The sequence below is a fragment of the Hoplias malabaricus genome, chromosome 1 (assembly GCF_029633855.1).
Source record: "Hoplias malabaricus isolate fHopMal1 chromosome 1, fHopMal1.hap1, whole genome shotgun sequence".
Classification (NCBI taxonomy): Eukaryota; Metazoa; Chordata; class Actinopteri; order Characiformes; family Erythrinidae; genus Hoplias; species Hoplias malabaricus.
In genome coordinates, this window is record NC_089800.1 from 31,919,349 (window position 1) to 31,933,627 (window position 14,279).

Consider the following 14,279-nt stretch of genomic DNA (forward strand, 5'->3'; position numbering starts at 1 on the left):
TATATACAGGCTCCATAAAGAAGTTAATCACTGTAAATCAGTCGATTACTGGACATTAATGTGCATTCTACAGTTTTTTTGCAAAAAAAAATCTATACTGACGCGACAAGGAACAGGACACGTGACAACCGCCTGGTTTCATGACGTTAATGAAATCGCGATTTGTCCGTTACAGGTCTCCGTAGTGACGGAGTTAGCTTTGCTGTGGCTTAGGAGCAGAATGGTGAGTAATGGATTATTTTTCATGATTTTCACTATTTTCATCACTATTGTCAGTGATCTAACGATAGGGTTTGATTGTATACAGCCTGTGAGTGTGTCTGTGAAGCGTCTTCGTTTATAAAGTAAAGGTTTAAGAGTCATTTTGTCGGGTTAATTCATTAATAATCAGCTCGTCTGAGACAGTGCCGAATATGCACCTTAAAAATAAATTAAAATATTACCGTTACATTAAAAACGTATTGTATTTTACTCCCTAATGTGAAATAAATGTAACAATTGATCATTGGAGAATACTAGTTTACAATAATAACATACACTTTAAATTATGTGGACAATACAGTTATAGTTATGTGAACACACACACACACACACACACACAGAAGCTTGGATTTTTATAGAAAAGGCTGAAGTAAAATTGGATTCTGTGGGAGCAGCTGCACATGAGCCTGAAGCCTGGAGGGGTGTGGAAATTTGTTCCTTGGAGGGAATGATGGAGTTCCATCACTGGAGTTGGAGAGAGGACATCAGCACCTGACCTCAGTGATGCTTGTGATTGACTGCCTTCAAATCCTCACAGTGAAATTCCAAGAGTGTGTTCCTGCAGTGGGGATTCGAACACACTCCTCATTAGAAATGTTGGCGGTGTACACAGACCTTTGGTCGTACAATTTTCTCAGATTCTGTATAAACTGATAGTGAGTGACTGTATAAGGCTGCGGTTTTTAGAAGTACGCCAAGCTTGAGTCAATTAATAACATGCTCTGTATTAATCTTGTAGGGGACACAGATTAAAGATGTGGTCATTAAGCCTGATGCTCCTAGCACTCTGCTCCTGGACAAACATGCAGACTACATCGCTGCCTATGGCTCCAAGAAGGATGATTACGTAAGTTGATGCTCTAAATCAGTAATATTTAAAGGTGCAATAAGTCTTTTTATCCTGAGACTCTTCTTCAGCATTGCACAACATTACAAATCTGCATGATCTCATTTGTGGCAGTGAATACACAAAGAGAGCGGTGGGCTGTCATCTCAGTTCCTAGGAGAACTTGGGGTTTAGGTGCATTGCTTGAGGGCACATCAGCTGTGGATGTTGAGGGAGGAGACATTGCTCCTCTTTCATTCCTGACCAAGTAGCACTTAAGCTACATTCACACAGCAGAAAAAGTGGCCCAAATCCAATCTGTTTCTTCATATGTGACAGACTTATCGTTTGTGTGTCTGTGTGAACAGAACAATTTGCTTTGAATCTGACTTTTTTAAATCAGATTTGGGCCACTTTCATATGTGGTTTTGAAATCCGATCCATATCCGATCTGTGGCAATGACTTTTATGTCACTCCGATTTGTGGGCTCAAGTCCAAAGCATTTTTTATTTTAATTTGAGGCGTTTAGGACATGGAAATGGACTGGTCAAAGTGTTTTCAATTTCTAAACGTATTGTAAATCAAAAAACCTGTGAAAATTATTAATGCAGATTGCTCTCTCTTAAAAAAAAAAAAGCTCTATATCAGTTTTATGTTTGTTTGTGTCGGTATGAAGCTGTATAAATGTGGATCAGGGAAATATTAAACTCATGTGCTCGTGTTTGTTTGGGACCTGGCAAATTTGCGCTTGTGCATTGTTTTAATATTCTTTAAGGTCTTCAATTAATACTCTGTATAACATAGAGCTCATTTGGAATAATCTGGTCCTGTTCCTTCATTTCAAAAACGGAAGTGCTTAGTACATTTTCTTCAGACACTTTTCTTAGTTATATTATTATTTCTGTATAAATCATATTTTATGTTTATTTGATATCTTCATTTTTTACATTTATACTTTTTAACAATACTTTAAATTAAATAACAAAATAAGTTGAATACTTCTGATTAGCAGTCATCAAAACATTTCATGGGTAGACTGTACGTGAATGATTATGATTTAAAGTGATTTTAACTTGCAAGAATGTAAAATATAATGTAAGAAATTAAAAAAGTAAGAATCATAAACGCTCACTTGTGAATATTATTTCTGGTGACAGAGAAGCCTCAGGTTTTAGCTCTTCTTCTTCTCTCATCTGTAGGAGTACACGCTGTCTGAGTATCTGAGGATGAGTGGGGTTTACTGGGGTCTGACTGTGATGGATCTGATGGACCAGCTGCACAGGATGAACCGAGACGAGATCACAGACTTTATAAAATCCTGCCAGCACGACTGTGGAGGAATCAGCGCAAGCATCGGACATGACCCACACCTGCTCTACACACTCAGTGCTGTACAGGTGTCTCAGTATACATTCATTCATTTTCTCTAAGGATTTTTTTTTCAGGGTCACAGTGGTCTTGAGCCCACCCAGAATCACAGGACGCAAGGCACGAACACACAATGGAGAGCACCACACACTCACCCAGTCACTCACTCGCTCACACCTGGGGCAGTTTCACACACTCACACACAAACACCCAGGAAACCCACTTAAGGAGAACACACCACACCTTTCAATACACACACACACACACACACAACAGTGCCATACCGATTAAAGAAATTGTGCAGCTCCTTCAAATTGATCCCCACTATTTAAACATGTTTATATGTGAATGTAACTGTTAATAAAGGCTACTAAATATGAGTGTATATGAATAGTCTTTTATTTATTTTCTCCAGATCCTGACACTGTACAACAATGTTAAAGCCATCGATGTGGACAAGGTGGTGGATTATGTCCGAGGACTGCAGCAGGACGATGGGTCTTTCGCCGGAGACAAATGGGGTAAATTTATTTATGTATTTACAGTGTCTGTTATCACATGAATACCTCTTATGGGATTCTGGGTAACACCGTGTTTTCTTTTGTAGGGGAGATAGATACAAGGTTTTCGTTTTGTGCAGTGGCGACCTTGGCTTTACTGGTAAGAACATCTGGCTTTATCGCACATGCAGACTTCAGGGAGATGAACTTTACTGAGGTCATATTGTGGAGCTGGAACATTGCTGTGAGGATTTGACAACGTTCAGCCACATAAACATCAATAACAGCACTCCATCACTGCAGAAAACATGTTTTCTCTGCCCCACAGCCCAATTCTGGGGCGTTTTACCATTGTGGACCACACTTGGCTATGGGGAAAGTCACTAAATCATCCCATTAGGATATTGTTGTTCAGTGCTATTCTGTGGAGATTATACAAGCTGATTAAAGGTGGTGTCTGTGATTCCAGGGCAGGTTGGATGCTGTTAATGTGGATAAGGCAGTGGAGTTTGTTTTGTCCTGTATGAACTTTGATGGAGGATTCGGCTGTAGGCCTGGCTCTGAATCTCACGCTGGACAGGTAAGGCCCCAGGACACTTACAGTGGAATGAAAAAGTTTGAGAACCCCTGATAATTATCAGGATTTTCCTTTATAAATCATTGTTTGTTTGGATCAGCAATTTCAGTTAAATATATCATATAGCAGAAGAACACAGTGATATTTGAGAAGTAAAATTAAGTTTATATGATTTACAGAAAGTGTGCAATAATTATTTAAACAAAATTAACCAACAAGGGACCAAACAGAGTGTAGAGTCCAGTAGTGTAACGTACAGTGGTATGTACCCGGTGTCAAAATGTGTCCGGTGTCATCTCAAAACCACACCTTTAACGGGAACAGCGGGCTTTGAAAACCACAATGTGGGTGGTAACATTAAGCGTTGTTTACTCATTGTGTATTAGCGTGTTGTTGTTGTTTGGGACTGATCACAGCTCTGTCATGAGTTCAGACAGATCAGTAGAGTTTGTTCATTCCTTGTTGTAGCGTCCAGCTGGATTCTTTTGTTGACCACCGATCCAAGGAGGGTTTGAACCTCTTCAAAAGACCATTTTACGAGCTGCTGTTGTGAGTTGGATAAAAACAAATGTGATCTCTGCTTTAGCTGGAAATTTTACAGATGGAGAGTTGCTGGACGTCTGTATTGCGTGGCATAGAGTGATGACTCTCTCTGGACTCACTCTGCAAGGTTTACACGTCACGGTTTAGTTTTTACTTGGCTCACTCGGAACAGGAACAGGAACTAAAAAAAGAACCCAGTTCCAGTTCTCATCTCTGTCCTCTGAACCTGTGTCTGCAGATTTATTGCTGTACGGGTTTCCTCTCCATCACTGGTCAGCTCCACCAGGTGAACGCGGATCTGCTCGGCTGGTGGCTCTGCGAGAGACAGCTTCCATCCGGAGGACTCAATGGCAGACCTGAGAAGGTGAGCACAGCTTACTGCTCCTTTAAAAGCATAGCCAAGACGCACCATTTATGCCTCAATCAAAGCAAACATTGGTTGTGATATAATTAATTTGACAGAACATTTATAAATGAATGAACATTTGGTCTATAACAGTTTAGCCACATGACTTGAAATTGTGGACTGATTTGGAGTTGGGGAGAGCCACATTTCAGCACATCTTGTGCTGAAATGTTTATCACAGTAGTGATAAAGGAGAATGAGAAACCTTCTTACCTTTCAGTGGTTTTGGAGCTTTTCTATTGGTCCATTCCTCATGACATTTTCACAAAGTATGAAGAACAGATGTTGTGCTCAAATGATATAGTAAGGCAAGGCAAGTTTATTTATAGAGCACCTTTCATACACAATGGCAATTCAAAGTGCTTCACAGCGTGATACAGAAAGATTACAATAGAATTTAAAAAGTAAAAGAAAATAAAAACAATTAGAAAGTATAAAATAGAATTAAAACATAATATTAAAATTATAAATCTATTCAGTAAAATAAAAAAACACAGTAATAAAAAAGGACAGTTATTAAAATGGTACTAGAAATAAAATAAGTAAATATACATTTTTAATTCGATGTAAGTGCAGCGCTACTCAAATGCACAGGAGAAAAGGAAGGTCTTTAGTCTAGATTTGAAGATTCTGGGAGTCTGTTCCAGGAACAGGAAGCATAGTGACTGAAACCTCCTGTGTGGTTCTGACCCAGGGCACCACTAGCTGACCAGTCCCGAGTGATCTGAGGGGCCTACTGGGTTCATACACTTCTAGCAGATCTGAAAGATATTTTGGTCCAAGGCAGTTTATTGATTTATAAACAATTAATAACACTTTAAAATCAATTCTGTGTTTAATTGGCAGCCAGTGCAGTGACCCGAGGACAAGAGTGATGTGCTCGGTTCTCTTGGTTCTGGTAAAAGTTCTAGCTGCTGCATTTGAATAAGCTGCAGCTGCCTAAGTGTGGACTTGGGAAGTAAAGTAAAGAGACCATTGCAGTAGTCCAGTGCCTGGTGAATGCATGAATGAGTTTTTCTAAGTCTGGTTGTGACACATACCCTTTGAATTTTGATATGTTCTTAAGGTGATAAAATGCAGATTTTGTTATTGCCTTTATTTGGCCATTAAAGTTGAGATCTGAGTCCAGGATTACGCCAACATTTCTGACCTGGCCTTTAGGCTTTAGAGCTCTGCTGTTAAGCTGAGTAGTGACCTCAAGTCTTTGCTCCTTGCTGGCAAACACAATCACCTCTGTCTTATCTTTGTTTAGTTGAAGAAAACTGTCCCTCATCCTGTTATTTACTGATTCTAGGCAGTTGCAGAGAGTGTCCATGGGACTATAGTCACCTGGTGACAGAGCTAATTCGATCTGAGTGTCATCTGCATAACTATGGATAGGCGATTTTATTATTTTTAATGATTTGTCCAAGTGGTAACAGGTAAAGGTTAAACAGTAGAGGCCCAAGAATTGATCCTTGTGGAACACCGCAGGTCAACGAAGTTCGTTTTGATTTACAATTACCAATAGCAATAAAGTAGTCTCTATCCGCTAGATATGATATTAACCAGCTAAGAACTGTTCCTGAAAGCCCTGCCCAATTCTCTAGTCTGTCTAAAAGGATGCTGTGATCGACAGTATCAAATGAAGCACTAAGATCAAGAAGCACAGATATTTTACCACTTTTTGTGTTCAGACGGATGTCATTTAGAATCTTTATGAGGGCAGTTTCTGTGCTACGATGTGGACGGAAGCCTGACTGGAAGTCATCATAATAACAGTGTTCATGTAGAAATTTGCTGAGCTAAATAAAAACAACTTTCTCAATAATTTTGCCTATGAAAGGAAGATTAGAGATTTGTCTGTAGTTGTTCAGGGTAGTGCTGTCTAAACTGTTCTTTTTTAAGAGATGTTTGATTACTGCAGTTTTTAATGCTTGAAGGAAGATCCTTGAAAGAAGGAGACCCATTTACTATTTGCAGTATGTCCTCAGAAATACAAAAGAATACTTCCTTCATAAAGTGCGCAGGCAACACATTCAATATGCATGTGGATCAATAGCAGTGAATTCAGACATGGTACATTTCAGATTTTGAGGCTCTATCAGAACAGCTCTGCTGTCAAGAGATGTATTGAAGATTGCTTGCCGGATGTTTAGGATTTTATTGCTAAAGAAAGCTGCAAATTCGTTACATTTTTCTACAGAGTAGTTCTGGGTTTACCTGTGGTGGTGGATTTCTCAGCCGATCAAATACTGTGAATAATGAGCGGGCATTGTTAGAGCTTTTACTAATGATGTCAGAGAAGTAGGTTTGTCTGACCTTTCTAACTTCCAAATAGTATTTTGGGAGTTTCTCTATATAAATTTCTATGTGAATGTGAAGTTTAGTGTGCCTCCATTTACGCTCAGCCTTTCTGCACTTGTTTTTCTTGGATTTTACCCCCATGCTGCATCGCCATGGTGCTTTCTTCTTACCAGATACAGTTTTTGTTTTCAGAGGGGCCAAACCATCAGTAAGATTCAGAGCTTTGGAGTTAAGGTTCGCAAGGTCACTTTCAGGAGAATGAGATATTATGCACTGTGTTTTTGACATAGCCTCCATAAACAGCTCCTTCGTGTTCTCAGTAAAATATCTTTTCTTCACACGGACAGACCTGGTTTGAACAGCTGGAGTGGTTTCAATATTAAAAAAGACACAGAAGTGGTCAGAGATCCCTAAATCTTTCACAGATATAGATGAATTATTCAGCCCTTTGGTAATGACTAAGTCCAGTGTGTGTCCGTGGTTGTGGGTGGGTACATTCACATGTCGGGACAGACCAAAGACATCAAGTTCCTTAGTAGTTTTGTCCATGGCATTATCTATGTGCACATTAAAGTCTCTTGAGATGACAAAGTGATCAAAGTTGAAATGACTGCTTAGTATTTATGTGGTCTATAAGTAGTAAGTATTAAAATATGAGGTGCACCTTTTAGCACAGTACTTAAACGCTCAAAAGAGAGGAAATCACCAAATGCTGCATGCCTGCATTGAAATATATTTTTAAACAGGGTGGCTATTCCACCACCTTTTCTGTTTTCTCTACATACACTATTTAAACTATAGTGTGAGGGAGTGGATTCTGAAAGGACAGCATTGATGCTGTTTTCTAGCCAGGTTTCTGTTAAAAGCAGGAAGTCTAAATTGTGCAAGGTGATAAGTTCACTGACTATAATGTATTTATTTGTAAGAGACCTAATATTAATAAGAGCTAGTTTTAAAACAAAGGACTTGGGTTCCAGATCTGACTGATGTCTAAGGACAAACTTTAGGTTGGAAATATTTACACCATCTGTTCTGTACTCCCTGTGTTTTCTATTCCTGATAAGTACTGGAATGGGAGACATTACAGACTCACAGGGTCCAAGCTTGTTTTGAAAATATGCACTGCTGACATTATCACTGTAGCAGCATGGACCCCATGATGGTTTTGGAGCTTGCCTTTTTCTTTGAGGTGTTGTAAGCTGTAGGGTAATTTTGTTTAACAGATCATCCATCTGGCTGAGCTTCATTGAGGCCACTTTAACTAACTCCTTGATCAGTGAGTGTAGTGGGAAGGAGGAGGGTTGCTGTGTCCTTGGGGCAGTAGATGGTAATGGAGGTGAATCTGGGCTAATTTTTCTCTGTACCTGAGGACTAGCTGACAGGGAAAGTAACAGCTTTGTTCCTGCAGATACCAGCTTCTCCATTGTTGCTGGAAGATTCAGGTGGGGTGAGGATGAGGTGGAGATGGAGGATGGTGTAGATTGCTCGTGCAGTTTCTGTGTCTCTGGCAGCTGATACTGTAGAGCATGGTTCTCATCCAGTGATGCTGCACTGTCAGTAAGGGCAGGATGTTGTTGTTCTTGAGTGATAGTGCAGACTCTGAGTGTCTCTGAGGTGACGCCAAAGTCCTTAGCTGTTAACTCTGACGCGTCTTCGCTACTGGGAGCAGAGAAGTTGCACAAACAGAAGATGTCTCTTCTCTATTAGCAATCTGACACCTCTTTTGTTGGTGTGCAGTCCATCTTGCCAAAAAAATTCTCTCTTCCCAAAAAAACAGATTAAAATTGTCAATATAAATCAGTCCATTTGCCCTGCAGCTTTTTTGTAGCCATATGTTTAGTGCAAGTAGCCTGGAAAACATATTTGTGCTCCTTGCAGGCAGCGGACCACTGATAAATGACTGGATGTTTAGCTTGAGCAGAGTGTTAAAGAGAACATTAAAGCCTTTTTTAAATACCTCTGACTCCTCCTTCCTTGTGTCATTCTTACCAACATGGACAATGACCCGTTTCACTGTTGTGTGTTCAGCCAGCAATCTAGGAAGCTTTTCATTCAGTTCAGAAACTGTGATGTTAGGCTCACATTGAACTATGAATTTCTGATCTTTCACACCATAAACAGAGTCATCACCACAAATATGTCTATGCAAGCAAATCTGTCTCATCAGACTTTGAAATATTACCACTTTGAATTTGTAGCACTGAATTTTTTTTTGCACTGAAATTATTGCCCTGAATATAATTGCTCTTGAATCTAACTCGTGAATTTTTAAGAACACGTTTTCACTGTTATTATTCAAGGTTAATAAATTCAGATAAAAAAAATCAAGCTCAAAAAATTACAAACAATATATTTCGAAGTTGCTACAGTAAAATTTCTTCATCTTCAGGATATCAATAGTCTGTTATATTGTGTCTTTAGTGAGCCTTTCAGATTTTTGAGACACTTCGAAAATAAAGAGATAATATCCGCAGAAAGAAGCTAAACGTGTAGTTTTTCCATGGTATGGAAGTTGTGTTGTATTTCGCTGTCTAGCGGCGACAGAATGCAACTAGTGCAGCATATAAGGTGAAACAGAAAATCCAAATGAATCGATTGCTCATCCTTTGTATCCCGGATGTGTATCTGAATTTTTGTAACTCGTATTTTGGTATCTGAATCTCATCCACAGAATTTGAGCAACTTCGAAATATTTTTTGTTTGTAATTTTTTGAGCTTGAATTTTTTTTTTATCTGAATTTATTAACCTTGAATAATAACAGTGAAAACATGTTCTTAAACATTCTTGAGTTCTATTCAAGAGCAATTATATTCAGATGCATAATTTCAGTGCCAAAAAAATTCAGTGCTACAAATTCAAAGGTGGTAATATTTCAAAGTCTGATGAGACAGATTTGCTTCCATAGGTGTCTGCTCTGGCCATGGACTTGGGTCTTGTGGCTTTTTTGGGGTGCTCTGAATGGCTGGCCCTTCCTGATTCTCCTGAAGTTTGTTCCCTGCCAGTAGGAAGCTCACAGAAGTCTTGCAGTGGTTCGAATCTGTTCTGCAAGTGGAGTGAATGGCTTTGTGCTGTGGTCTTGATGCAGCAGCACTGGCTTTAGCATTGGCTAGATGTGCTGTACTAGCAGGGGTGGGGGATGAGACTACAGAGCTGAATGTAGTACAGTTTTTGGGTTTAGTTCCAGTGTGGACACATTTCTGGATGTGCTCATTTCTATCAACTGTACTCACTGGGCTCCCAGTATTCCCGCTCTCTGATACTCCTCGAACAGTGCAGGAATGCCAGTCCTTAAACTCTGATAACAAGGTCCGAAAGCTTGTTTCCAAAACAGTCATTCTTTGTAGAAGACTATAACAATTCTGGCAGCATAGGTGCTCAGGAACCCAAAGAGGCATTCTGTAAATGACTTTTTTTGGTAGTCAGTAGACTTTACTGATTCAGTCACTAAAAATCCAAAAATGTTTCTTAGGGTAAAATCAAATAAAATATATTAAATATAAGCTAAAACTACACTGTACTTGCCTGAGTAAACTAGAAAAATTAAATAAAATAGAGATAAAAATAGAGTGAAGCAGGAGCAAAAGGATAAGCATTTGCATAGTAGCAAAGCAGGAAGTAAAAAAAATTAAAAAGAACCATCCACACACATGGAAATACAGGTTTTTAGTTGGACAGTGACTATATGCCAGTATACAAGGCTTAAAGGAACACTAGGTAAGATTTGGCATTACTAGGTAAAATGTACTCCCCTATAGTCACAGAGTATAATTCGCTTTTACAGCACTGTCCTGAAGTCAAGGGGGAACGTGAAATTGGTCTCCTACATTCCTCCGAAAGTTACATAGTGCTATTTCTGCAGTGTTCTCCCTATTACAGCTCAGTGGAGTATCACAATTGTTTTGAAGCTGTAATTTTAAGGCAAAATACTACCTAGTGTGGCTTTAACAAAGCCATGTATGATTATAATTGTCATATGTAAATAATGCTGATCTTTAATGTAAATCACTGTAGCGTGGTAGTGGGTGTGTGTTTTAAACTGATTTTGGGTTCGCTCACAGCTGCCAGATGTGTGTTACTCGTGGTGGGTTCTGGCTGCCCTGAAGATTATCGGCAGGATCCACTGGATCGATAAAGCCAAGCTGAGGAGCTTTATTCTGGCCTGTCAGGACGAGGAGACAGGAGGATTTGCCGACAGACCTGGAGACATGGTAACGTTCCTGATAACACACTGATTTGCAAACAAATAAATGAATGAGGCAATTTCACCTGTCTTTCTCTCACCTTTATAAAAGGAATTGGAGCATCTGCAGATTTTGGTGCAAAGCGGTGTATAATAAAAATGTATTCAATAGTATTTTTTTTCTCCTCATGTCCAGGTGGACCCCTTCCACACTCTGTTTGGTGTAGCTGGTCTTTCTCTTCTGGGGGATGAACAGATAAAGCCGGTGAACCCTGTGTTCTGCATGCCTGAGGATGTTCTCCAGAGAATCGGACTTCAGCCGGATTTACTGACCTAATCCTGGGCAACAGAGAGGTCGCTGGACTGTGTGCTGTAGAGTTTTCACTGCTTTAATGTACCTGCTTCAGCTCATTAAAGTGGCACAAGGAAGTGAGCTGAATGAATCCAGATTAGAGCTGGATCGGCTTTACCAGAGGAGGGGTTGTAAATGTAGTTTGTAAAGATCTGATTGGACAATTCATACTAAATAAAGGGTGTGTTACCGCAGATAAACCCAGCAAAATAATAAACCATTACATGGAGCATACAATTAAGATTTAATGGGTCCAAACAAACTTAAATAAAGACACAGCCATAGATGAACAGCAATGCTCTTAAAACGTATGAACATCTATGAGCACTATTGGCTAAATGCTAAATGTGAGTGAGTGAATTAAAAGGAAACCCAATTCAAGTTAATGCCAGACAAAATAGTAGTCCATAGTCCAATAAAATCTTCCTCTCTTACTTACATACTAACATGCATCAGAAGTTACATAGTGCAGTCTCTGTTGTGCTGAGTCCACAGTAACAATGACAGAAGCTCTATCCTCTCTATTATAGCTCACTGGGGCATCAAATTGTTTTTGAAGATCTAATAAAAAAAAAACACACCTAGTATTACTTTATATACATTGTCACCAACTTTATGTTGTAGCTTAATATAATCTTTCTTTTAATGTGAGAGCGAAGGACTTGCACCTAGTCCATTTTTGCAGTTTGCTATGTGTCCTTATTGCCTTTTTTAAAATGTACGTAAGCTCCATTCATACAGCTGCTAACAGAGAGTGACAGAGAGGAAACACACTCAGTAAATATTGTTTATAAAATTTGGCCATTCAGAGAAACACAGATCTTAACGACTCAGATTACAGCACGTCTCGGGTGACACTAATACAGCTTTAAAAGGATTTTACACCCGTTAACTCAGAGAAAACGTCACATGCAGAAGCGTGGTTCTGACTGGACTTTTATTGTTAAACCTGGGTTTTGTTCCCTCCGGTTCCCTTCTCCTCAGTTCTGCTGGATGGTCACTGAGTCACACACCACCAGGGAGGTTGTGGCTAAAACAAACCTCAGATGCTGCTGTCCTGGGGAACCAATCAACTGCTACCACTCCTGATTCAGGTCACCCATTAATACTCCACAATAAATATGTCCATAAATATCACAGCAACTGTTGCTGTGGTCAGAAGTTCAATAACATGTAAATGACACGTGTACATATTATTTGAAATAAAGTTAAGTTAAACTAGGCCTGTCACTGTATCAATATTCTGTGTTCAATACAAGTTATTGTCCCAGAAAAAATTGCCATAAATTTTATTATTGTCATTTTAAGACCATTTTATGCCACTTAATAATTTAGTCCTTTCTTTGGATGTGAGGGCTGGAAAGAGAGAATTACTCCAGCTCCTCTGGACCTGTCTCTCTGTTTCTGATGGAGAAATTTCTTTTCCACATGTCTGACACCAATTTACTCGTCCCAGATAAAGGTTAACACTGATTGAGCCCTGATGATGAGCACTCGGACACTGCCCACCCCAGTCCAAAGTCATTAGCTTGATTGTTGTTTCTCATCAGCGCTTATCAGTAAACCTCCAGTCTCGCAGCGGTGAAGTGATTTATAGGCGGAGCCTTGGATGGACCAGATTTTGTGTTAGAGAAAGGAAGGTGCATTAATCTAAATGGTTTGAAGCTGTGGTTTCTGGAGCTGAATCTGGACAGTGGGGGCAGGACTAGAGACACTGAAGACATTGTCACAAAGAGACATTTTAGTTGGAGCTGTTCTGGTCTCGTGAGTGGGATGTGATGCAGCATAAGCTTTTGGAAGCTCTCGTTTGTTACTAACAAATCCTGTATCCATAATGCATTAAAAACATGTAATAATATTAAACATAATACATCATACACTGTAATGCATTTCACAAGCCTGAATAATTGACATTAAATAGTTAAAAAGAGCTGCATAACACATTATAATTCAAGAATATATAAGACCAACACTTAATAATTAATAGTAATTAATAAAAGCATTTTATGTGGTTATGCAGGCATCTATAATTTATAATGACTACTCTCAGGTGGCGTTACCCTGGTATTTACCTTTAAAAAGAACTGGCTTAAGTGGCTCTACTGTCCTGGCCACTGGGAGACCTGCATTCTATCACTCTGTTCTGTTGTAACACAATGATTCTAATGTATTTCAAATGTATCTGTTGCATTTTTCAACATGACTAACCACACAAAACCACACATGGTTACTGTGTTCACATGTTCAACCATTAATTACACAGAAGACTTAGAAAAATAGGTGGAATTCCCCTTTATTCCCATGCAAATGTCTCTTTCGGTAAATAATCATATCTTGTGGAAAGTTCTGATGTAAATCCTTCAGTGAGGGGTGTCTCTGTGCCTCAAATCAAGGCGTGAAGGCTATGTTTACACATTAAATCTCACCTGAAGTTGGTGGAGGTGAGGAATGTGCCTGGCTCTGATCAGGAGGTGCCGCTGTTCTTTTTTTTTTAATCTCGGAGCTACAAAGTTCAGGATTTATTTTAAGATAAAATCGCCTGAAATGGAAAACTCGGTTCTTAATCTCACAGCCACAGGGACGAAGGGAAATAAGATACCGGGAACCCACACCGATAAAAACCACCTTGTTTCTGCTCTCCCTGCCCCTGTGGCCAGAGAGAAGATGGGTCCAACGGTGGGGTACCGCGGTAAAGTTGGCTCAGCGTTCGATATTCGCCAGACATTCACCCACGAATATCCTGGTTATTAAAAAAACAAAATGTACACGCCAAATGACTATTTCAGTGCAATTACTACATATTGTGAACGCATTCACACACACTGGCGTTCAATGTTTTTACTGCTGTAAGATGTGAAAATATCATTATGTGATTTACAGATGAGTTCTTTCTGGCGGAGAAGCGCTTTAGCGACGCAACTTCTTTTCAAAATAAAAGTCTTGGGTATGCGCCATTTAAATATCAGCATTTAAATACG

The 14,279-nt window shown here is 39.4% G+C and overlaps 1 protein-coding gene across 1 annotated transcript; it reads left to right on the top strand.

Annotated features, from left to right (window-relative positions):
* The first annotated feature begins 180 nt into the window (after positions 1–180).
* rabggtb (Rab geranylgeranyltransferase subunit beta) lies at positions 181–12,543 on the top strand. Its single transcript, XM_066678030.1, has 9 exons — positions 181–223; positions 1,001–1,108; positions 2,288–2,485; positions 2,872–2,977; positions 3,064–3,116; positions 3,426–3,536; positions 4,315–4,440; positions 10,828–10,977; positions 11,146–12,543. Exons 1-9 carry the CDS (start codon positions 221–223, stop codon positions 11,284–11,286), a joined length of 996 nt encoding a protein of 331 aa, XP_066534127.1. The 5' UTR covers positions 181–220; the 3' UTR covers positions 11,287–12,543.
* Positions 12,544–14,279: the final 1,736 nt, after the last annotated feature.

Bases quoted from the DNA above. Each gene is read 5' to 3' on its own strand.
- rabggtb (XM_066678030.1), top strand. The intron at 3,117-3,425 runs GTAAGAACATCT...CTGTGATTCCAG, and splicing joins TGGCGACCTTGGCTTTACTG to GGCAGGTTGGATGCTGTTAA. The intron at 10,978-11,145 runs GTAACGTTCCTG...CCTCATGTCCAG, and splicing joins CCGACAGACCTGGAGACATG to GTGGACCCCTTCCACACTCT.